Genomic DNA, 24,869 nt, shown 5'->3' on the forward strand with positions numbered 1-24,869 from the left:
CATACTGCCTCTCTCTTTGAATGGTTATTCTCAACATAGGACATCAATAGAAGTTCCTCCTCTTCATTCAACTCTACATAATTGGCCCTTTTCTCCCAATCAGGACATTCATATTGGAAGTGCCCTAATTTATAACATTTGAAGCATTCAACCGTAGCCTTGTCGAAAGCATGTCTGCCTCGTCCTCTACCTCGTCCTCATCTATTCATGCTTCTACCTCTTCCTCTTCCTGATCTCTCATCATAGGTCACTTTCAGTAGTTGTTCCTCTTCCTGGTGTGCCTGCATCCTTTGTTCATGAACAAGCAGACTTCCATGCAATTCATCAATGCTCAAGACACTTAAATCATTAGACTCCTCTATTGAACAGACGACATAGTTGAATTTGGAGGTCAATGATCTAAGTATCTTACTAACCACAGTGCTTTGCTCCATCACCTCACCATTTGTCTTCATTTTGTTGACCACTGTTAAAGTCCGCCCCAAGAAGCTGTCTACTTTCTCTCCTTCTTTCATGGCTAGTAACTCAAATTCCTTCCTCAACGCTTGAAGCTGCGCTTTTTTCACCTTCGTGGACCCTTGATACTTTTGTTTCATTGAATCCCAAATCGCCTTCGATGTTCTCTTGTCGAGAATTGTTTCCAATATTTCTCTGTCAATAGCTTGAAACAAGAAATTTTTCACCTTCAAGTCTTTGAGTTTAGCCTCCTCCACACTCTTTCTTTGTGTCTCACTTGCTGTTGCGTTTCCGATTGCCGGTGCTGGAATTCCCTCGTCCACCAAGTTCCACATCTCCTTGCTTCTGAGGAAATTCTCCATTGTCATTGACCAGAAATCATAATGGCCATCGAACTTGGGAATGGACGGCTGCACGAACTTTTCTGAGGTTGACATCTTGATCTCTTTGTGTTTACTCACACTATCAGGCCCCTTTCGGAGCTCTGATACCAATTGTTAAAATTCAAATGGTATAGAACACACTTAATTCTGAATAAATGAGTTATTAAATTAAGTAAAGCTAAGGCTCTTAAATAGCCATGGTAAGAAACAGAAAGAGCTAAAAACCAGGTCACGTCTAACACAATCTAAAGGACCTGAATACTTGCTTAAGAATAGGTCCAGCAAAACAGAATCAAATACTAACATCACCATCCGATAAACTAGGACACTTATTAAATATAATTAAAGACTAAATCAACAAGGACGGCTGACATCATCACTAACAGTCTAACACCGTGCCCTCAGGGCAATGGTTAAACATTCCAAAAAAGGAAAATATTTTATAGAAAATTTAATATTTCAATTTTCGAGGCATTAAATATGCAGATTACCGAGATAAATTTTTTTATTTTTAAAGTCTTAACCATTGCCTTGAGGGCACTAGTTAGCATTTTTTTTAAAACTTTTAATTAATTGCTCAATTTTTTTTAAGAATACATTTTAATTATTTTTCTTGGAGCTTTAAAAAGTCAAAATCGACTCTGATGAATTCAAACCTGAAACATTTAATTTATCCATTTTTAAAAGATTAATTTTAATAATTAGACTACTCCCAAAAAAAATTAGTCAATAAAAAAAGGTAATAACTAGAGTGAATGAAAATTTCAATTGTGTTTCATAGTCTTATGAAATCTCCCCACTATAATTAATAGCTATAACATCTCTTAATTCCTTTCATTTTCCTTCATTCGGCAATGTTTCTAAATCCTAGACTAGATACTCCTTCAAATAAAATCTAAAAGTGACGTGTAATTAAAGTTATGGCTTGTATTAAAAAAATATAAGAAAAATGTGAACAACTATTTTGAGTAAATCATTTGAAACTAAGAATTTTAGAGCAGTTTTCTAAATGTTAAAACAAAAGTAGTAAAGTAAAAAAATATAAGTATTAATAATAAAATAAAGAAAGAAGTATTTCGCTTAAAGCAAAAGAAAACATTATTTTACATATTAAGGAAGACAGCTAAGAGTCCACAAAGCATAAAAGAAACGCGCCAAAAATAAGTCGAGTCCAAACGTGATAACTTAGTTGAAGCCACGAATCTCACTCACATTACTACTTTTAAAAGTCAATAACTTCACGCGCCAAACAGTCCTCAACAAAAAAGTCATCAACAAAATTAAAATATTTTTATTTATCAAAAACAATTATCCACGTCACGAGGCAAAATCAACGCAACGAACCATTCCTATTTTCGCAAATACCCAAATAAACTGGACCCACTTTTTCATCCAAGGCGGTTTCCTTGTTAGTAACAAATTCGTTGCGTTGCGGAATTTGTTTTTCAAAACGTTCAATCTCAGCCGTTGATTTATCATCTCCATCAACAGTCAAAACCGGCGTTTGATTTTAACGTTTTTTTGTTTTTAGCCGGCTCAACCCAACCACTTGCATTGGACCGGGCCATCAAAAAATATAAAAATCATCGATAAAAGAAAATTTAAACTTTACGTTTCATTAATTAATAACAAATAAAAAATAAAAAAACTATAATTGTAACTATAACTATTCCAATAATAGTCAAGCCCCACCACGTGACCAAATGTCACACGCATGCTGGATCACCCTTTTTACAAAGGAAGATATGCTACTGTATTTAAATTCCATAATAAAATTAAAAAAAAACTATAGCAATAAGTGTAGAGAAAGAGAAGAAAGAAAAATTCATAGTTTCTTTCAAGTTCAACCTAACTTCAATTCATCTTCTTCTTGTTTACAGGTAATAATAATAATGAAAACTCAACACAAAAAGTTAAACCTCAAATTGAAACTGGTTAAAAGTTTAATTTATTTGCAGAGAAATGGAGTTTGCGGTAGCAAAAGCTTTGAAACCGAGTTTACGAAGGGAGTTTGTTTTTCAACAAACGCTTGGTGAGGAACTTTTTAGCCTTAACTCCAATACGGTGGTTGCCGGTGAAGATTTCTCCGTTGACGACCTCCTTGATTTTTCCAACGGCGATGTTCTTCACCATGAGCAACACAACGAGGAAGACGAAGAAGAAAAAGATAGTTTATCTCTTTCCTCTCACTCGCTCTCGGAAGATAGCAACTCGAATTCCAACGACGCTTCCTACGATTCCATTTTCTCAACTGAATTGCTCGTTCCGGTGAGTCTCTATAAATTTCACCTTCTTCTCCGTTTTGTAACTGAAACGGTAAGTTTCTGAAACTGAAACATTTTATTTACAGGATGATGACGTGGCAGGCCTTGAATGGGTTTCTCACTTTGTAGATGATTCTCTACCAGAGCTTTCTCTTCTCTACCCGGTTCATGTTCAAACCAACGAGAATCCTCAAAATGAACCGAACCATGAAAAAATTACCAGAAAAACCAGAACCGTCAAGAGCAGAAAACCAAACCCTCGAGCCTGGGCTTTTAGTCCTTTGATTTTACGTCCATTTTTCCCGTCTACGGTTTTTGTAGAGCCGCCAGCAAAGAAACAGAAGAAAAAGGTTCAGGCCCAGGCCCAGACTCAAGTTGTTGGGGTTGAAGCCCAAGAGGAGGCCCATTTACAGCGACGGTGTAGTCATTGCCAAGTGCAGAAGACACCGCAGTGGAGAACCGGTCCGTTAGGAGCTAAAACTCTATGCAACGCGTGTGGGGTTCGGTATAAATCCGGTCGGCTTTTTTCGGAGTATAGACCGGCTTGTAGCCCAACTTTTAGCAGCGAAATTCATTCCAATAGCCACCGGAAGGTGTTGGAGATGAGGAAGAGGAAAGGGATGGTTGGACAGGAATCCGGTTTATCGGCTCAGACCCAAATAGTTACGAGTTGCTGAGTTTAGATTAGGAAAGAGCTGTAGTTGGTTTGAACCGGGTTCATGTTTTTTTGTAAAATATTTAGTGGTTGTAGTTGTAGTGGTAGTCAGGTCAGGTAGGCAGCAGGTAAGGGATATTATTAGGAAGGTATGGATTGTTTTTATTTTTATCCCATTTTGTTAGCTTTGTTCTTTTTAATTAATCTAATACAGTTTTAAGTTTTTTTTTTTTAACAAAAACAGTTTTAAGTTAATTGCATGAAGAAAAGTAGTTGGAGAAATAGTAATTAAGATGTGAAATTGGGTCAAGAAAATGAAGTTAGGTGTGAAGTTAGCCATTTATTCAAGCTGACATATGGTTGGTTAGAGTTAGATATTTTGATTGCTTCTTTGTCAAACACTATAGCAAGAGAATGAATTATTCAACTAAGTTTAATAGTATTTTTTTGATTTTTGTGTGAGCGGGAGAGATGGGTCAGACTCAGAATTGGAATTATGCAAAAATCAATTAAAGTTAATTAGGAGTACTTCACTTTATACGCTAAAGTTTTGTTCAGAGTGTGTAAAATTTGAATTTGTATCCCGCTAATTTAGAGGGACTGGATTTAATATCTTTAGTCTAGTTTTTTTTTTTTTTTTTGACAAAGTCTTTAGTTTAGTTAGGATCTGTAAAGTTTATTTTTTAATTTAAACATTTTGTTTATTTTAGTATTTAAGACAGCATTAACTGAATTTTATTATATCTCTAGTCTAAACTATATAATTCACTTTCAAAATTAGATTGAATAACATAAAATGATGTACAATAAATCGATGATTGTTATTATATATGGATCGCTGAAATATGGATTAAATTTTCTTGGTTTACATACATGCTAAATTTTAGATAAATTTTGTTTCGTTAAACTTTGGTTAGTCATGCATAAACACAAAATATAAAGCCGGGAATTCGAATTCATAATATTTTATTTATAAATAAATAAATGATATTTCATATTTTTTTAAATTAAATATTTTATAATAATTTTTATTATGATGATGATATAAATTATATGAATTAATATGATTAGTTCGAGTAAATGGACTTGTGGGTAGAGTTTTAAAAATCTATTACCCGAATTAATTAATATTGGATTTTATTGATTTGATTTGATTTTTGTCCGAATTAAAAATTGTCTGATCCAAACACCATAGTTTGATTTGAATTTCGTTTTATTTCAAATTTTTTCGAACCAATAAACACTTTAAATAAAAAACAACTTTTTATTTAAAATAATTTTAATTTTTAAAAACATTATAACAAACCAACTAATTAATTTTAAGAGTATTTTAAAAAAAATTTAATTAATTAAACTAAATTAATCACCATAAAAGTCTAAGACACATCACACAAGCTAGAAGTGTGATGGAAGCATTTAACTAAAATACTAGGTGGCACTAATTGGAGTAAGAGTACCCTACAATGTGATATTGCCGCCACTTGATGGGGTCCAGTGGCTTATGGTGGAAATTTTTTTAATGATATGAAGATTGATAGATTGATATTTACTTCTTCTTTTTGAAATGGATTTTCTTAATGATAGATAGATTGAATTATATATATATATATATATATATATATATATATATATATATATATATATATATAATCAATATGTCAAATTTAGTATCACGACACTTTCAGTGATTTTTCACTGCATATCCGTATAATAATTAACTGTTAAATAAAAGTATTATTATATAAGGTCTTGTCTATAAAATTTAATATCAATCAGAAATCATTTAACTTATTAATGAAATGGACCAAAATTAATTGTTTTAACAACTCAAAATTATCGGAGGCGTGATGATAATAAGTTTGATACCTTGGTGTCATTTGGTCAACAAATCAGCCACTTGATCTTCACTTCTACAATACTCCAATTTCAACCTTCCTTCAATAACACCTTCGGTCTCCCATGAATCTAATCATAATATCGACACTAAATATCAAACCTGGTCTCGTATTGCAAAAGTAACGCAAGAATCCAACCAGCCTCCTTTACTGAGTTGGATTAACATCTTGCTAATCCTCATTGTTTAACAACTCCAACCTCGGTTTAGCAGGAGTAACTTCCTCATTACAATGTTCAATTTTAAACTTCTTCAAAATCTCAAGTGCATACCTTCTTTGGTTCATGAGCAGTCTCTTCTTGGACTTGTGGAACTCAATGCCAAGGAATTATGTCATGAGGCCAAGGTCAATCATCTTAAACTCCTTCATAAGCTCACTCATTTGTTTTAAGAACTTTGAGTTTGTGTCCGCTTTGCCTTTCAACCATCGATTTGAACTTCTTAAACACTTTGAATACCTGATCCTTTATCTTGATTAGATATGTCCATAGCTTTATGCTATGATCATTGATGAATGTGATAAATTATTATTGCCACCAATTGAATTAACTTGCATTGGTCCACACATATCTGGGTACAACACCTCAAGGTGACACTTGGTTATACAACCAACATCCTTGCTGAATTTTTCGCTGTGTTGCTTCGCTTACACACACTTTTTACAAATTTCAACCGGTATGTTGATCAATGGAAGCCACGTTACCATTCTATTCTTTTTCAAGGCATTGAGATATATAAAGTTAAGATGCCCAAGCCTATAATTATATAACCAGTCTTCTCCACTAGCCGCTGTACCAAGATACTTATGCTCCATTAGCTTCAGCTCAACCTTGAAAGTTCTATTGGCAGCCGTAAGAGCTTTTAGAAACAAAACCCCATTTACATGCATAACATGTAGTTCTTGGTTCTACAACCTGCACTCTAGCTAAATTTTCCCTTGTGTTGCTTTTCTTGCACACACTCTTCACAAATTTCAGCCATTATGTTTATCAATGACACCCCCGTTACCATTCTGTTCTTTTACAGGGCATTGAGATCTCTAAAGTTGAGATGCCCAATTCTATAATACCATAACCACTTTTCTTGACTATCCACTGTAACAAGACTCCTACGCAACCTTCAGCTCAAACATGAAATTTCTATTGGAAGCCATAGGATCTTTTAGGATCAAAACCCTGTTTGCATCTATAACATGTAGTGCCTTGTTCTCTACATGAATCTTGTAACCCTTCTCAAGCAATTGGCCAATATTTAGAAGGTTACACTTGATTAAGGGGATATATAACATATCCTTTATCAAAGAGTTTCTACCATTCCTTGTCTCGATTGATACATCATCGATCCCTTTCGTCGCTAGAGTGGTTTAATCAGCGAACTTCACTTTATTTTTCATGGCACGATTGATTGTAACAAGCCAATCTTTCCTCCCCTCCAGATGCGTAGAAAACCCATAATCTAAATACCATTGGTATCCGCACTGCACTACTTCCTTCAAAGTCACCATGGAATTTTCTTTAGTATGTAACCAATTATCATAATTGTGCAACCGATTACACTTCAATTTTGCAACATTTTTCAAACTGTTGCTGCCTTGCACCTTGTTGTTGCTGCATTCTCCTTTGTGATCATGACAAAGAGTGTGTTCTCCTCATCGAACACTTGGCGTGCAACTCTAGCTTCATCTTCTTGGGATTATTTCTTGTTGGAATTGCATTCGCTTGCAAAATGGTCAAGCTTTTGACAATTAAAGCACTGCATGCTACTCTTGTCAACCATTCTTTTTCCACCTTTACCTATTAGATTTCCACCTCTATAATTGTTTGATCCAACAACTCTACTACTACTAATATTGAATTCTTAGAATTTTGGGAGTTTCTTCCACCAAAATTCTGAAATTTCCACTACTTTTGCTCATATGACACTTTCTCTTTGCCTTCTTGTCTATCTCATTGAAACGGGTTTGCTAAGCGATCTCCACCTTTTCCTTGTCAACATTCATTTCCTATATTCTCTGATCATGTCCCTCTAGAGAGCTTTACAACTCCTCTTTTCTCATTGTTGTAAGATCTTTCGATTCCTCGATCGCTACGGCTATGTTATCGAATATTGTCGTCAAAGAACCCAAGATTTTCGCGACAGTATACTGCTCCGTGATCATTTTTCCATATGTTTTTACTTGGTTTACCAAACGAGTAATTATCAATGCGAAATTGTTGATAGTCTCCTTCCCCTCCATTTGAATCAACTCAAGTTGACGTTTATGAGTTTATAACCTCACAATCGTCGCCTTGTCATCCCATGTGTATGCTTTCTCAAGAATCTCTCACGCTTACTTCGATGATTCACGATCACCGACTTTCTCGAAACTATTCGTATCAACATATTGATGGATTAAAAACAACATTTTGAAATCTTTCTTATTTTCTTCATTATGCGATGTTTGTTGTGAATATGTTGCACCTTCGACAAGAGGATTTACATTGTTCTTGATTACTTCAAGAACATCTTGATAACCAAACAACACCTTCATTTGATTGCACAATTTGTCGTAATTCTTCGCATCAAGGATGTATAGGTTTGCAGAGATACTTTCATTGAAGACTGAATTAATGATTGCACACTAGGTGTTTGTGGATCAAACCAGGCTATTAAAGTCAAATGTTAGAACTTGGAACCACAAGGTTGGTGAAAATAACTGAGTAATTGAGTGTGGAGAGAGAGAGAGAGAGTAATTGAGGGTGGAAATATGGTGAATTCTCATTCATTTTAATCACAAGATACCCTAGGGTATTTATATAACAATACAATAGATGAGATACAATTAACTAACAATAAAACTAAAAACTTTCAGAACGTAATCGGTTGACATATTATATCAACCGATTAAACTTTTCCACTATTTTAGTTTTTCAACTAATTTTACACAGGTGTAATCGGCGGTTGACATAAAAGTACAACCGATTACATGCAACATGAATTAGTTTTTCTCTTAACAAGATCAATCGTATCAGAGACATCGAATATCGGTTAACATCACTGCATCAAGATTCATACCTCTAGTTCAAGAAGTATCGTGATCGTATCCTTCAATCCACGATGTTAAGTGCATCGGAAACTATGTTTCATCGTTATTTCCGCGTAAACTAGTTCCGCAACGCAACAAATATATTTCAATTTTCAACACATTAAATACGGAGATTACCGAGATAAATTTACTATTTTAAAGTCTTAACCATTACCTTGAGGACACTGATTAACATTCCCATTTTTAAATTGTTCCAAAATCCCCACGATTTTCTATTTAATTAATCTAAAACAAATACAGCTGTACTTCTTAATGCGTTGACATCTAGTGAGTCAATTAAGGTCTTGAAAACATGGGCTCCTCGTCTTAATCCTCAATTAATTAAACATTTTGTATCAAGTGAAGTGTGATATTGTTTTTTAGTGCAACAATAGGAAAAGTCCTTCCATTACAATCTAAGTCTTGACAGCATGTGGGTGAATAGTTGTTGGATTGTGGGGCATGAAATTATTTGTAATTATAGTACAAAATAATCAAGAATTAATGACGATATATAGGTAGTAGCAGCCATTCAATGAACAACGTGCGTTTGAGTGGATGAGAATGAATTATGGAATAGTGAAAGTTGAAATAATCTCAATTAAAAAAAAAGCATATGGTTAAGGTCCATGCTATTTGGACATGACTTGCCCACCACTTTGAGGGATCACTCCATGTGATCATGATATAATAATGCTTTTTTAACTAACACAAAGTTAAAAAGTTAAGAGCTAACAAACAAATATAACAAGGTAAGGAAATAAATTAAACCTAGTGTTGTGTAGTATATGTTTTTATGATTAAAAAATAGTATATGTTTTTATTTGTAATTATTATTATTATTATTATTATTATTATTATTATTATTATTATTATTATTATTATTATTATTATTATTATTATTATTTTATAAGCCAAAATTTTAATTCAATCATTTAAGTTTGATTTTTTTTCTTTCAAAGTTATCCCTTAAGTTTTTTTCCTCTCAAATTAATATTTTATGTAAATATATATTTATACCATTAGATTTTAAATTGCCATATATAAATGAACAATTTTTATAAAATGGTCACTCTTAAAGGATCTCTTGTAATTTCATCAAATTATTATTTATTTATATTTTTAAAATGGAATATTTTGACTTTTTAAGAATGAATCACTATAATCTAGAGTTTGATGCAATGTTTTAAAAATCGGACGAAATCGATTAGTTGAATTGGCTCAACCTTAAACTGTAGTCTAATCCGATTCAGTTTGGACCAACAAATTGTTAGGTCGGTAAAATTGAGATAAAATCGTTTCAACCGCAAAAAATCAAAAATAACAGTAAAATAGGATCGCTTTTGTTGAGATGATTCAAAAAATTAAAGTTGATTTTTTTTTTTTTATATTTTACTTTTCTTATTGAATGAAGAATGTATTTTCATGATTGATCAGTGTTTATGTGGTTGAAGTCAGTTTTTAAAATACATAAATAATATATTTTTGAGAAGTTTTATCACTCTTAGTCCTACTTATTTTGAGAGATTACTTTTTACCATTACATTATAAAAATGGATTCAACCCCCACAAAATAATAAATTTTGTTTATGATAAATTGATAATACTATTTATAGTTCACAAAATTTACTAAACCAACTTACATTTATACACTCACCACAAGTTTACCTCGTAGAGAAAAACTTTCCATTACCTCAATTTTATCCTAGCTAGCTAGTTTATTTGTGTTAACATGAAATATGATTACCACATGGTTAATTTAATAAATTCTTTGTTTTGACACCAAAACTCCATACACATTTTTGTTGTATTTCTTCAGTTTTAAAATGACCATCTTTTAACAAATAAATTTTGTTTTAAAATGAATGATATTTTTACCTTTGAATTAGTAAGATACTCATGCGTCTGCACGAATAAATTTATTTAATATAATATAAATTTTATTTAAATATACGCGTAAATTTGAAATGATTTTTTTTAATTATAAAATGAATGATCTTAATATAAATTTAATTTTGACATTTAAAAATAAAATTTTGTGTCTTAAATAAAAATAATTGTTGATTAAAAAAATAGGTATTTTGTTGATAGTGACCTGTGAAAAAAATAAAAATTATAAGAAATTTGTGTCTCAAATAACGATAATTGTTAATTAAAATAAAATAAATATTTTGCTGATAGTAGCCCGTGAAAAAAATAAAAATTTTGTTAATAGGTATTTTGCTCAAATAATTTTTTTTAAGAATTATGAATAATTTTTTAATAATTATAAAATAATAATATTTTCGGTTGAGTAAATTTTTTTAAAAATAATAATGTTTTCTTCATTCCATTAAAAAAATTCTATTTATTTATTTATGTTTAAAAAAATAAAAAAAAAATGGAGAAAGAGAAAAATAAAATAAAAGTGAAAAGTGTAGAAAAGAAAAATTAGAGTGAAATTTGAAATTTGAATAAGTAATGGAATCGGAATCACACTCACGTGTCATGTTCTTGTTGAATTAGAATGTGAATAATAGATATATTAAGTTATTACAAAAAAGTCCTTAATATTGTGTAAATATTATTAACACTAAAGGATAATATATGATATTTAGTAGTGTATAGAAAGTTGATAGTTGATGATATTGCAATTATTGCTATTTCTTGAATTGTGTTATTTACGTATTATTCTATACACTATTTTCAATATATATATATATATATATATATATATATATATATATATATATATATATATATATATATATATATATATATATATATATATATATATATATATATATATATATATATATATATATATATATATATATATATATATATATATATATATATATATATATATATAAAATAAAATTAAATACTAAAAATACAATGTTTTATGCCAATATTATTATATCTATTATCTAACTATTATTAGAAGATGGCATCACTCTATCAAAAATGTTTTTTCCTCTTTTAAAATTTACAAAGCAAAAAGGGTATATTAGTACTTATATAAAGATCAATATAATTACACTCTCTAATCAATAAAATATAGACACATGACAATACAAATTCATTTTCTCATTTTAAATTATATTTTTCCTCCTTTTATAAATTAAACTATTTCTATCTTTCACTCTCTTTATTAAACACCCTACACACTTCACAATTTTCATTTTCATTTTTTCTCCCTCAATTTTTTTTTAAAATATAAATAAATTAATAAATTGAATATTTTTAATGGAACAAAGAGAATTACGTAAAAATTTACTCAATCGAAAACACAATTATTTTATGATTATTAAAAAATTATTCATAATTATTAAAAAAATATTTTCAAATGTCAAAATTTCTACTTTACTGTCGGGTCACTATCATCAAAATTTCTTTTTTATTTTAATTAACAATTGTCTTTATTTGAGACACAAAATTCTTATTATCAAATGTCAATTTTTTTTATTTTTTTATGGGACGTTATCAGCAAAATACTTATTTTATTTTAATTAACCATTGTCTTTATTTGAGATACAAAATTCTTATTTTTAAATGTCAAATTGTCTATTTTTATTACGGGGCACTATCAACACGATACCTATTTTATTTTAAGTAACAATTCTATATAAATACACAAATGAATGACAATTCAATATATATTCATTACTGCATAAAATTATTATTTAGCTTTGTTATGATTTTTACAATATCTATCTCAAAATCATATTACATCTTGCTAATTATAGCTTTGCATTTGTCTTTAATGTTATGAGAAACAACAAGTTAGATCCAAATAACAAAACATGTATAACAGTTAATTTGCATTTGATAAAATGACACTAGACACAATCAGTTAGATATAAACAAAAAGGCATACATAAAATGACCATTTTAATGATAAAATATTTTAAATATTAATATGTATTCTTATCTTTTCATTGTAATATGATTGATGAACCGATTCATTCTTACTCTCAAGATAATTTGTTATTTAGTAGATGTTGAGTTATCACTCATTTGCACTTGTCTTTAATGTTAAAAATGTGAATGTAATACTTTATGAAGTATCATGGAACACAATCAATTAGATTCTAAGCAACTAAATATCATAAACATAACTCTTAATTTATAATATAATTTTATACTACTAAATAATTTTTACCTGTGCGGACGCACGGATATATTATTAGTTCTTCAAAAAATTTAAAAAACAATTATTTTAAAATATAGAGAGAATATATCAATTTCCATTTCACGCATAAGCCATAATAATTATCGAAGGCAGAAAACGTGCAAAAGCAAAAGACGGAAAGAGAATGAGAAGAAGACAAATGTTTAAAGGAGGAGAAAGAAGCCACTTCTTTTCAGATAAAAAAGAAGTTCACTTTTGTAGAAGGATGGCCAAAGAAAAAAACATTTAAAGCTGCAGATAATGTCACTTATCTCAATCTTTTCTTCTAGAGGGGAACAAACGTCCTTTTCCTAATGAACTCACTTTGCAATTGTTTCATATTTTTGGTCGTTGCAAGAAATAAAAAATGCTCCGGACTTCAGAACACCGATACATACCGGACATAACACCGATACATCAACATCAATAATAATTTAAAAAGTTGAATAAGTTAAACGTGATCATATCCAACATCTCAGACACATCTTCATTTCGACCGTTGATCCTATGGAGCTTGAGCCTTTAGGAAATAAATTGCCCCAAGGAATTAAATTAAAGAAGACAAAAGTAAAACTTTACTATTGAGAAAAGCAATATTTTGACTTTATAAAACTGAATGCATGGTTTTGAGTGAGTTGTTTAACTTGAGCTAGACCTACCAACTAGAGAGAGAAGGTCCGACTTCTCTCTAAAACTTCTCTTTCCACACCCACTATCACAGCCTATGCAATACACTCCAGAATAGAAGAATCATGGTTAGACAGGAAGAGTTGGAATGGACGGAGGTTTCAAGGAGGAAGCGGAGTAGGGATAAAAACATGCCCAGGTGGGAAACGGAGAGAGGTGGCCACAGTGGGGACAGGAGTTCAGTGTCAACTTTCTTTTTCACGGAGGTCCCTGAAAATTATGGTGCTAAGGAAATGTTTAACATATTCAAGGAGTTTGGTCAGGTTGACGAAGTCATTTTCCCACCAAGAAGAGATAAGCGTGGAAAACGATTTGGTTTCGTAAGGTTCTTCAACGTGCAAGATGAGCGTATGATGGCGTTGAAATTGGATAACATCATCATTGAGTCCAGAAAGATCCATGCAAATGTTCCAAGATTTAACAGGACGTGGCCGGGCGATAAGGGAGGGAGAAATGTCCAGAAGCATTCCGGTAGACAGTCAGTGTCCTGGGGTGGCCCAAAACTGCACAATCAACCGTTTCAATGGAAGTCAGGTGGGCAAAACAATATAGGAAATCAAGAAGGTAATCAAAGGAAATCATACGCACATATGGTAAGAGGCGAGCAGGTGAATAATGTGCAGAGATTTGAAAAGAAAATACCGTTTGCGCATTTGGAGTATAATGTGAAAGATGAAGATTTAACACGATTCCAAAAGGCATTTGTAGGAGTAGTGGAAATCCCAGGTGAAACTTATAACATGCAAGAAAGGTTTAACAAAGAAGGACACTTTGGTATTAAGGTGACTCCAATGGGTGCAAACTTATGCTTGATGGAGGAGAACGAAGAAGGTGCATTAAAAGCTATTATAGCTGAAGCTTCCGATTGGATCTCGCACTGGTTCAATGAGATAAGGCCGTGGCGCCCATCTGATATTGACAATGAAAGAGTCACTTGGTTGAAGGTTTTCGGTCTTCCTTGTCACGCTTGGCAGGATAAAATATTTAAGTTCATTACTTCCTTGGTGGGGGTGTTCATCTGCACAGATGAAGATACAAAGATTTTAAAAAACCTAGATGTGGCCAGGGTTTTAGTTAGAACGAAATATTGCTTGGACCTGAATCAAATCCACAACATCTCCATTAATGAATCAGTCTTTAGAATTAAAGTGGTCGAAGACAACCATGGGCCCTTGAGAATTAAGTTGAAAGATGATGAGAAGGAAGGAGGTTCATGCAACAACTCAGGGGAGGATTCAGTCGATGATTCCGGCAGTTGGGGTAGTGTTGATTCAGTGGACAAAATGATGTCTTTTGTCCAAGAGTCTAATGATGTATCTAAGGGGGCGGCGGCGAGGAGACGTGTCTTGAGGGAAAAAACATTAAATGAAAGTACAAATGGTCAGGTGGCGCAGGAGAATGTAATGATGTTTCAAAAAGCACTGGAAAAAGAGAAGATATTATCTGACAATAGAAGGTTGGATATTGACTTTATGAAAAAGGTAGACAAATTGGATTCTAATTACTCTGGAATCCAACTAGGTAATTGGAATGAGGATAGTACTTTCAAACTGGGCCAAAATGGACAAAAGGCAAGTTCGGTTGGGGCTGTGGAGGATTGGGTCAAGAAACAACATCATATAACAAAAGCCCAATGCATGGGGTCCAAAAAAGCCCAAAGTGTAGGTGGAGATTTTAGAGCAGATAAGGTCCAAAGTTTAGCCAAAGAATTAATTAAAGGAAAGAATAAGGTTCTCAGCAATTCTTTACCTCAAGATTCTAACTTTCAGATATCCAAATCCTTCTTCTCAATTCTGTCCCGACCGCGAACCCTAAAAATTGGTGAACCTCTGCAAGTGTTGGGAAATCATGGTGATTCGGCTCAATCTTCTGAAGGCACGGTTTTGTGTAGTAATTCTGCGTTGATGCCTTTGTCTTCAGGTGGTGATAAGAAAGAAATGTATGGGGAATCGCAGGAAGTGGCTGATAAGGTGTGGCAGGAAATTTCTCAATTAGGTATTTCGGGGGGAGAAAAGAAGGAGCTATTTGTTGAACTGATTAAGGGTATGGAAAGACTGGACTCAGATAGAATGGAGCGCTTGAAGGAGAAAAAATTGTGTTTGGAATGAATATAATGTCCTTCAATATAAGGGGGTGTGGCAGTTCGATCAAGAGAAGGAGATTGAGGAAAATGATAATAGATGGGCAAGCAGATATGGTTTTTCTGCAGGAAACTAAATCTCATGCAGTGGACATCAATTTTGTTAGAAGCCTATGGGGAACAGACGATTTTGAATGGTCAAGCAAGGATTCAGTTGGGGCGTCGGGGGGTTTATTAATAATGTGGAAGAAAGGAATCATAACTCCACTATTCAGTTTTGCTTCTGAAGGATTTTTGGGCATTGGAGCAGAGTTTAAAGGTCAGGTTTGTTATTATGTTAATATCTACTCGTCTTGTCACATTGCTGGGAAGAGACTCTTGTGGGCTGATCTGGTGAATGTTAAAAATAAATCTGATCCGGGGTGGTGGTGCGTGGGGGGGGATTTTAACTCCATCAAAGAGGTTACTGAACGAATGGGCCGTGAAAGGAATGATAGCCACAGTGTTTCTAATGAGTTCAATGATTTCATTGATTTGCTGGATTTAGAAGATGTGCCAGCTATAGGCAAAAGATTCACCTGGTCAAATAAGGAAGGGAGTGCAAAGAGTAGATTGGATAGATTTTTACTCTCGGCAGAATTAATTGAGGAGTGGAATATTGTCGGGCAGAAGGTGGGAGATTGGGACATATCTGATCATGCGCCAATATGGTTATCTTCTTGTGTTAAGGACTGGGGGCCTAAACCGTTCCGAGTGAACAATTGTTGGTTTGGGGAGAATGATTTCAGTAACATGGTAGAATCAGCGTGGCAGAATTTTCAGGTGGATGGAAGTCATATACATATAGTTAAAGAGAAGCTAAAGAGCCTGAGAGGTGTGTTGAGGAAATGGAATAGAGAAACTTTTGGATGGATAGATTTGAACATAGAAGAGGCCACAAAGAAGATTAATACAAGTGGCGTTGTTAATGGGGAATGCTATGAGGCAAGGAATGAACTGTGGAAAAACTTAAGACTCAAAGAGAGTCTCTTGAGGCAAAAATCAAGACAGAAGTGGCTGCAGGAGGGGGACTTAAACTCAAGATTTTTTCATCATTCTGTTAAAGAAAGAAGGAGAAGAAACTTCATAGGGTCTGTTAGTTTAGGAGATGGGAACTTGATTGAGGATGTCAATGGTATACGAGAAGCTGTATTCCGTGTGTTTGAGGGGAGATTCAAAGAGCCTCTGGGGGTAAGACCAACTCTTGCTTCAGAGGGTTTTAAAAAACTGTCAGCGGAGCAAAGAACCATGGTAGATGCTGAATTCTCTAGGGAGGAAATCAGAGATGCGGTATGGGATACTGATGGTGACAAAAGTCCATGACCCGATGGCTTTAATCTAAAGTTTATCCAAGAATGCTGGGCGTTTTTACAGGAGGATATCATCAAGGTGGTTATGGACTTCTATTATTCGGCTTCTCTCCCCAAGGCAGTTACAGCCTCTTTCATTGCTTTGGTACCCAAAAATCCTAATCCCCAGGGTCTCAACGAGTATCGTCCAATATGCTTGATAGGATGCTTGTACAAAATCATTTCGAAGGTCCTAGCTAATAGAATCAAGAAGGTGTTACATTCTATAATCTCTCAGTCCCAATCTGCATTTGTCCCGGGGAGGCAGATTTTGGATGGAGTATTGGCTCTTAACGAAATTGTAGATCACGCAAAAAAAAGCAAAAAGGAATGTTTTCTTTTTAAGGTTGATTTTCAACAGGCGTATGATTGCGTTAATTGGCAATTTCTGAGATGCCTATTCCGCACGTTTGGTTTTGGCAATAATTGGTGCAAGTGGATGGAAGCGTGTGTGTTCAATAGTTCGATGTCAATCTTAGTCAATGGAAGCCCAACCAAAGACTTCGTTGTGGAGCGTGGACTTAGACAGGGAGACCCACTATCCCCCTTTCTCTTTACGTTAATTGCTGAAGCTTTAGCTGTCTTATTCAATTCCGCATCGCAGGGTGGATCTTTTGATGGGTACAGTGTTAACAGTGGACCCGAAGCTAAGTTGTTGCAATTTGCAGACGATACCGTCGTCGTTGGGAAGAAATCTTGGAGAAACTTATGGACGATCAAAGCAATCTTCAGAGGATTTCAATTGATATCGGGACTAATGGTGAATTTCTCTAAAAGTAAGGTTTTGGGAGTCAATATTCCAGAGCCTTTTCTGGATGCAGCATCTCACTTTCTGAGTTGCAAGCGGGAGAAACTGCCGTTTAAATTCTTAGGCATCCAAGTGGGAATTAACCCGAGAAGAGCAGATTCATGGAACGCAGTGCTAAGCGGCATGAAAAATAGATTATCTACTTGGAAATCGAGAACTCTGTCAATTGGTGGTAGAGTGACACTGATCAATGCAGTCCTCTCAAGCCTACCGATCTATCCTATGTCATTCTACAAAGCTCCGGTTAAAATTGTGAAGGAAATTATCCGTATTCAGAGCCGTTTTCTTTGGTGTGGGAAAGATGATAAGAGGTGTATCAATTGGGTAAGTTGGGCTAACATATGCAAACCAAAGAATGAAGGGGGACTGGGCGTAAAGAATATAGGTCTGTTCAATAAATCGCTGTTGATTAAATGGAAATGGCGCATTTTGGTGGAAGAAGAGTCAATGTGGAAGAATATTTTGCAGGCAAGATATGGTGATATACATAATGCTGTTGTTATGGGGTCCGATTTTAAAGTGAAAAGGAGGGATTCGGTGTGGTGGAAAGATCTGATGACGGCAAGCACCGGTTTTACTAACGAAATTGACTATTTTGCAGGGCATGTTTCTTTTGGCTTAGGAGATGGCAGTAAAATTCTGTTCTGGTATGGCAAGTGGCTGGGAGGGACTCCCTTCAAAGATATATTTCCCTTGCTCTACAACAGCTCTACAAAACCTTTAGCCACTGTCAAAGAGATGGGAGTATGGTGTGATCAACAATGGCAATGGGAGTTCCATGTAGATCCAGACTTAATGCTGGCTACACCGGAGCTTTTGCAGGAGGCTATGGAACTATTGGAAATTCTGGGCGGTTATAGGCCAACGGTGGGAGTTGCGGATTCTATCAAGTGGTGGCCATCTAGGGAAGGCATGTTCACTGTCAAAAGTTGTTGCTCTTTGATGAGGATCGGTCAGTTAGAGGACGTGGTGGAGGCGAATAAGCTTGCAGCAATTACCCGAATTTGGAAATCTTCAGTGCCGTCCAAAATTAAAGTATTTGGCTGGAGATTTTTTCTAAACAGGCTACCAACAAAAGATCAATTAGCTAAGAGGAATGTCCTTCATTCGATTGAAGATGAATTGTGTGTCATGTGTTCGGATGAAAACGAGGACTTGGATCATTTGTGTTTTCTATGTTCTTTTGCAAGGAGTGTGTGGAGTAACATAGGCAATTGGTTAGAGATTAGTTTGGATGAACCGTTAGAGGGGTATGAGCATTTATATTACTTCTTGCAGGCTCTGAAAGGAAAATCGAAGCGGAAGAAAGCGTGCCTCATATGGCTGTCAACAATATGGATTATATGGATCACAAGAAACAACTTCATCTTTAACAACTCCCTTATAGTTTTAGATGAAGTCATTGTGAGCATCAAGATGGTTTCTTGGATTTGGTTGTCGGTCGGGTCGAAACATTACCCTTTTATCCCTTTTTATTCTTGGTATCAAGCTCCTTTGGAAGCTTTAAAATCTGCTAGTTAACTATATTGTATTGGGTTGTGAGTACCCCTAGTACTCACATCTATTTTATTAATCTAATCTTGCTTATCAAAAAAAAAAAAAAAACTTGAGTCGTAACATACTCCTTTTAACTGATGAAAGATGCCACGGTGATGACTTAATCAGTTGTCTTGGCGGAGACCACTAAGTAGTTTTACAATCCCAGCCCTTGTGCTCTCATGCCCAAAATCCATTTGAATTAGCTCACTTGTTGCTTGATTGTATTAGCTCACTTGCATTAACTTGATAAACGAATAGCAAATACTTAAATGAATTTAATAACTATGCAATGTTCTTTGATTTTCTTTGTAGCAAGGCTTGGAAACTTGTAGCAGCAACTATTGCAGTACCTGAGAAGATGAAATAGATGGGTCCTCTGTTTTCTCCCTTCTCACTCTTTCCAACTTACAATCTTTTTATCGGGTAAAGAATTTAGAATTGATATTTTGCTCAGGTGGTGGGAATGGAGCAGACGTGGGAAAAAAAGTCTCTCCTAGCTTACATCCCCACCGTGGTTCGGGTTCTTTCAAAGGCTCAGGTGTTGAATGATATCGTATGCAAATATCTAGCTAAGCATGGAGAACTCCGGGCTGACAAAGAGACGTGAGACTTGAAAACTAGTTTATGCCTTCTCCAACAATCAAATTCAAGAACATGTATCATTCTCAATCGCTCTTTGAAGACTATGTTAGCCATGCATACAAGTCAACAAACATGGAGAGTTTTTTAATAGCGAGTGAAGGAAGTAAAATAGTACCCAAAACTCAGAGAGTACACAACCCTTTAAATTCCAAGTTGCCTGGAATCTAGGGATTGCAAATTATCAAAGGCCGGCCTAGATAATTCATAGAGGAGTACTAAGTAAACTATTGTTTGAAAAAAAAATGCTTTCAACATCAAGATTTAAGAGTAAATCATCCTAACGTTCAATTGATAACAATGATATTTCAATTTTTCATTAATCTTCTAATCCACAAATAATAATTCTATCTACTTTCTGATTGGTACAATTCAATCGCAACTACTAAACTAATCAATTCTAGCATTTTAATGAGGACAGGAGATACTACACATGAAGTTAAGGGTAATTCTATGAAGCTTACCCAAAAATGTTACAAATGGAATCGTGGGTCTTGTAGCAATGAAAACCAATGGTACTCTTTTGATTTCCGAAATGCTAAAGAAAAAATGAAAATAGAGACCGTAGTACAATTCACCTTTGATTTCACGGAAGACTACAATATGACCCGAATCACAGCCAGACCCACTGCAGATATGGATACAAGGGTACCTATGCAGTATTTGATCACATCATATTTTGCGGCTTCTAATTGGGCTCTCAATGCATGGATTTCCTGAAAGCAGTATAGAATAGACTTTAATCCAAATTATACATTCTTCATTCCATTAACAACTAATAAATAAAAATCATAACTTACTCGATCAAGTTTGTTTGTCAAATTGGTGGTTTCAGCATTTTGATTAGCAAGCTCATCTCGAATGCGTCTGTGATTAGATTTGAAAATAAATAAGACGATAACTTAGGGTTATAGTTATACCAAATCAAGATTACTACGTCAAGAGGGCCGCAAAAATAGAACAACGTTTTCAGTTTTTCACTTACCCTCTTTCAAGATTCAAGTCCAATCGTTGCCCGGCGGTTACTTTGTCAATCTCATATCTGTCACAGATAATTAATAAATAATTCAAAAATACATTATAATAAAATCTAAGGCAGTGGAAATCAAATTCAGTTCAGGTGGAAAACATCTGTATATAAAACTTAAGGTGCAGACCTCAATTCACTTCTCATCTTGTCTATGTCATTACGAAGTTTTTCAGTCTCGCGTTGCAACAAAGAAAAATGGTGCTCCTGCATTACCAATCATCAAAAGGTCAAATTAAACATTTTGATGGAATAACAAAATTTAACAATCACTTTTTTGTTTTTTTCCTTTCATTTTTTGGGATAGAGTATGCTTAGACACTGCTGAGACGTTGTGGAAACTCATTGACTTATGAGCACCCCAACACACAAATGACTTCAAATAAATCGATAATGTTCTGGGCTGCTTGCAGAGGCCCAATATAGCGTAAAGTCCAATACCAGAAGAACACAAAGCGTGATGAGAATGGACAGATATAATGTTAAGTCTTCTCACACTACCCCATCGGAGAACACATTCTCCACCGTCAGATCTATCCTGCGGCCATCCGCACTACACGCTCACTTTCAAATTTCATCTGCTAACAAACTCTTCTATTTAAAGGGAGATAGCATGCCATTTACAAGTACGATTTTCACTCTCCATTTGAAAGTTCACTGTTCATTTTTCTTACTAACTTGAGCGTTGGAGTGCTATGCAGTCAGCCTCACTCCACCGCATCGAAACTCAGCTCCACCACAACACAGCGATCAATTCTACCTCTCGGGTCATTATTTCGTTCTCGAACAGAACTGATACCAAATCCAAGCTCCCATATTGCATATTTATTAATAAATCTTAGCATGATATTTGAAACAAGAACCAGAGCATTTGATTTCCATCAGCAAAACAGTTGAAGATTGGGAAGTTTTGAAACCACTGAAAGATATGCTTCTGCAGCAGTTAACTACAGATAAAATCCAACCCCTTTCCTCTAATTTCCTATTGCATCTAAGTTTTTCCTCTTTTTGTAAAATGCATTTACATTTAATACCTTGTTTAGGAATAAAGTAACAATGATGTCTATACATCATGCAGGTAATAGGGTTGGTGCGCCTTTCTACATAATTAGATTCATGCAATTAGATTAGTGTAATGATGTCAGCTAGTTAGAGAATATTGATTGAATCACCTACATGTATGCATAAACTCTCGAATCCCTCACCAAGAATCAAATGAAAGAGAAACTTGGTATTAACATCATGTTAAACAGCACAGTCTAAAGTTTAAATTTCAACCACACTCTGGTTTCTCTTTGTGATAGTGATAAACATATATAACTGAAAGGTAGAAAAATCAAATGTGTCCTATTTCAAAATTCTTGATATGGTGATGAAAAAAGTGCTGCAAGTGCTCATTAATCTCTATATAGTTTAGTCAATCAACATATTTAGATTTAACAACAAATAAAAGTGAGAGAGATCCATACAAACATAATGCAGCAGCGGCATTTAGCCTTTTGCAGTTTTCTAAGTGCTTTCCAACACACCGTGTGTGCATTATGACCTGCTAGTCTACGACTCTCAACAATTTCTTTTCAATATCCTATGAACAGAAAGTATAAATAACCTCAAGACAATGCTTCATTAATCTTCCAACACTTTGAGATTTTTAGTAGTATATACCAACAGGTCAAAACTGTGTTCCACTCCCATTACCAATGTTAAACCATTTCTTTGATGAGGAGTGCTAGCAACATACTATCTTAACACACACTCTCTTTTATTGGTTAAAGCTCAAACAGGCTCTACCAAATCATGTTGGCCAGTGGCCACATAAAAATTTGGTGGGACCCATATGAATTTTAAGTAATAAATGAGAGTATGTTAAAAAATGTGTGTCGGAGAGTGTGTTGCTAGCATTATTCCTCTTAGATAGATACAGTAAAAACATAAACTTCACATAGACCGAAAGGAGTGTGAATGTGAACCACTTGAAAATGATATTCGTTCTTAGGTCTTACTTGCAAACTATACAAAGAAATTTACTTTTAAGTGTAGTTTAGAATTTCTAGCTATTGTATACAACAGCCCAAACTCAAAAGATGTTTCACATGTGAAATTTGATGTTTGAAAAATGCAAAAAGTGCATGTGGTATTTATTAAAAGCTTGTTGATCCAACGTAAGGAGATTTCGTTTACATCAAATATGTTCTATTCCTTTGTTTCGTTGAAAGCTGAATTAGAGTCCTTGCACAATGGTTAGAGTTGGAGTTGCTATTGTGTAGCTTGGAGGTCATACATTTGAGTAGTGGAATCATCCATACAAATGCAAGGCAAGGCAGCCTAAATAAACACATCTGACACTTCTCTGAATCCCGACATGGTGAGAGCTTCATAGCACCACAAGATCAACTCTTTTTTCATTAGGGTATATTTGAAAGTTGGGTTACGAAGGGAAAGGGAGGAAGAGGCTTATTATTCATTTCTAATTGAAAGAAACGATAAATTGTTTATAAAATCAATTAAAGGGGCGATTGAAATATTATATGATTGTCTAATAAGTCATCCTTCAATTTTCACAAAATCTCAAGTATATATCAAGATATAGACTTAGCCCTCCAAAACCCAACTCTCAAACATACTTGGTTTGTTTTAGAGCATAAGAAGAGATAGAAGGGCTTTGGGAAAAAGAAAGAAGGAAAGAGAGATAGTCCTCCAACATGAATGAATCATAAAAATTTCTTTATCATTCTGTACAAAAACAATTTCTCAAATAAGGTGGGCAATTCATATGTAGTTCCTCTCATCCCCTTCCTCTAGAGGTTCCCTTGAAACTCCCAAACAGACCCTTAAAAGTGCTCCTATGACACTTATTGCCTATGAAGCACGGACACCCCAAACATGACACCGACACTGACACAGCGGCACCGGTAATAATTTGAAAAATGAAAAGATTGAACATAATCACAAGGTGCTACAGAGCTTATTGCATAACCCTTCAAGTTCTAATAGTTCCAACTTCTAAAAGCAACACAAAAAGTAAATGTGCAATGTAAAATTCTACAGTCGCTAGTCTCTATATGAGAGTAAAATCAATGGTTGAGTTAATTATTATTATAATAACAAAAGATGAAACAATTAAACAAAATTCCACATTCAATTCTCTTGTCTAATGTACCTGAGAACTTTGCACTTCAGATTTGAACTTTGAAAGATTTGTTTCTTGGGTCATTTCTGACTAGAAGATTTCAAAACAAAACATAATTACACATACACATATCAAAAACAACTTAAAATTCCACCATTATATGAAAAAATAAATTTAAAAATACCTTGAGCATATCAGATTTTGTAACGAAAGATTGAGCAACATTTTCCAAGCTATCATTAAGAACTTCAGTAATTGCAAAAGTAATCGCTTCTGCTTGTTTGGAAGGAAGCCCGTTGGATTCCAAATTCCGTACCTAGGGGAATTCAATTACTATTATTATTATTCCACCATAAAAATAAACAAAATTGAAGTAAAAGGAAGAAGAAGAATAGAATTAGGATTACCAGTGCAAGAGTATCGACGAGGAATGCGCGCTTAACGGTGGAATCAACTGCCTGTGAAACATGCCTGCTGTTACTGGTAGAAGTGATTTTGGTGAAGTGAGGTTTCAAACCTAAACCCAAACCAAAAGCGCGTTTATACAAAGCCATTTTTTTTTATTTGTATTTTCACTTTTTGTAATGCAATTTGAGAAATTCAGGGACAAAGATTGTGTGAACTATCTTAACTACTCACGCTTGCTTGCCCCCAACGCCGCTGCCCTTTGTTGCTACGATATTTCTTTATGTATATTTATTT

General features: G+C 34.2%; 2 protein-coding genes across 2 annotated transcripts; one reads left to right on the forward strand and one right to left on the reverse strand.

Annotated features, from left to right (window-relative positions):
* Positions 1-2,566: 2,566 nt before the first annotated feature.
* On the forward strand, positions 2,567-3,986 carry LOC131660432 (GATA transcription factor 7-like). The gene is made up of 3 exons (XM_058929679.1): positions 2,567-2,719; positions 2,798-3,107; positions 3,190-3,986. Exons 2-3 carry the CDS (start codon positions 2,802-2,804, stop codon positions 3,778-3,780), a joined length of 897 nt encoding a protein of 298 aa, XP_058785662.1. The 5' UTR covers positions 2,567-2,719; positions 2,798-2,801; the 3' UTR covers positions 3,781-3,986.
* Positions 3,987-20,301: 16,315 nt separating this feature from the next.
* Positions 20,302-24,824, reverse strand: LOC131660433 (protein FMP32, mitochondrial). The gene is made up of 7 exons (XM_058929680.1): positions 24,575-24,824; positions 24,352-24,483; positions 24,198-24,257; positions 21,168-21,244; positions 20,996-21,052; positions 20,811-20,877; positions 20,302-20,726 (listed from the first exon to the last, which is right to left on the reverse strand). The coding sequence occupies exons 1-7, from the start codon at positions 24,719-24,721 to the stop codon at positions 20,607-20,609; spliced, it is 660 nt and encodes a 219-aa protein (XP_058785663.1). The 5' UTR covers positions 24,722-24,824; the 3' UTR covers positions 20,302-20,606.
* Positions 24,825-24,869: the final 45 nt, after the last annotated feature.

The sequence above is a fragment of the Vicia villosa genome, linkage group LG3 (genome assembly GCF_029867415.1).
Source record: "Vicia villosa cultivar HV-30 ecotype Madison, WI linkage group LG3, Vvil1.0, whole genome shotgun sequence".
Classification (NCBI taxonomy): domain Eukaryota; kingdom Viridiplantae; phylum Streptophyta; class Magnoliopsida; order Fabales; family Fabaceae; genus Vicia; species Vicia villosa.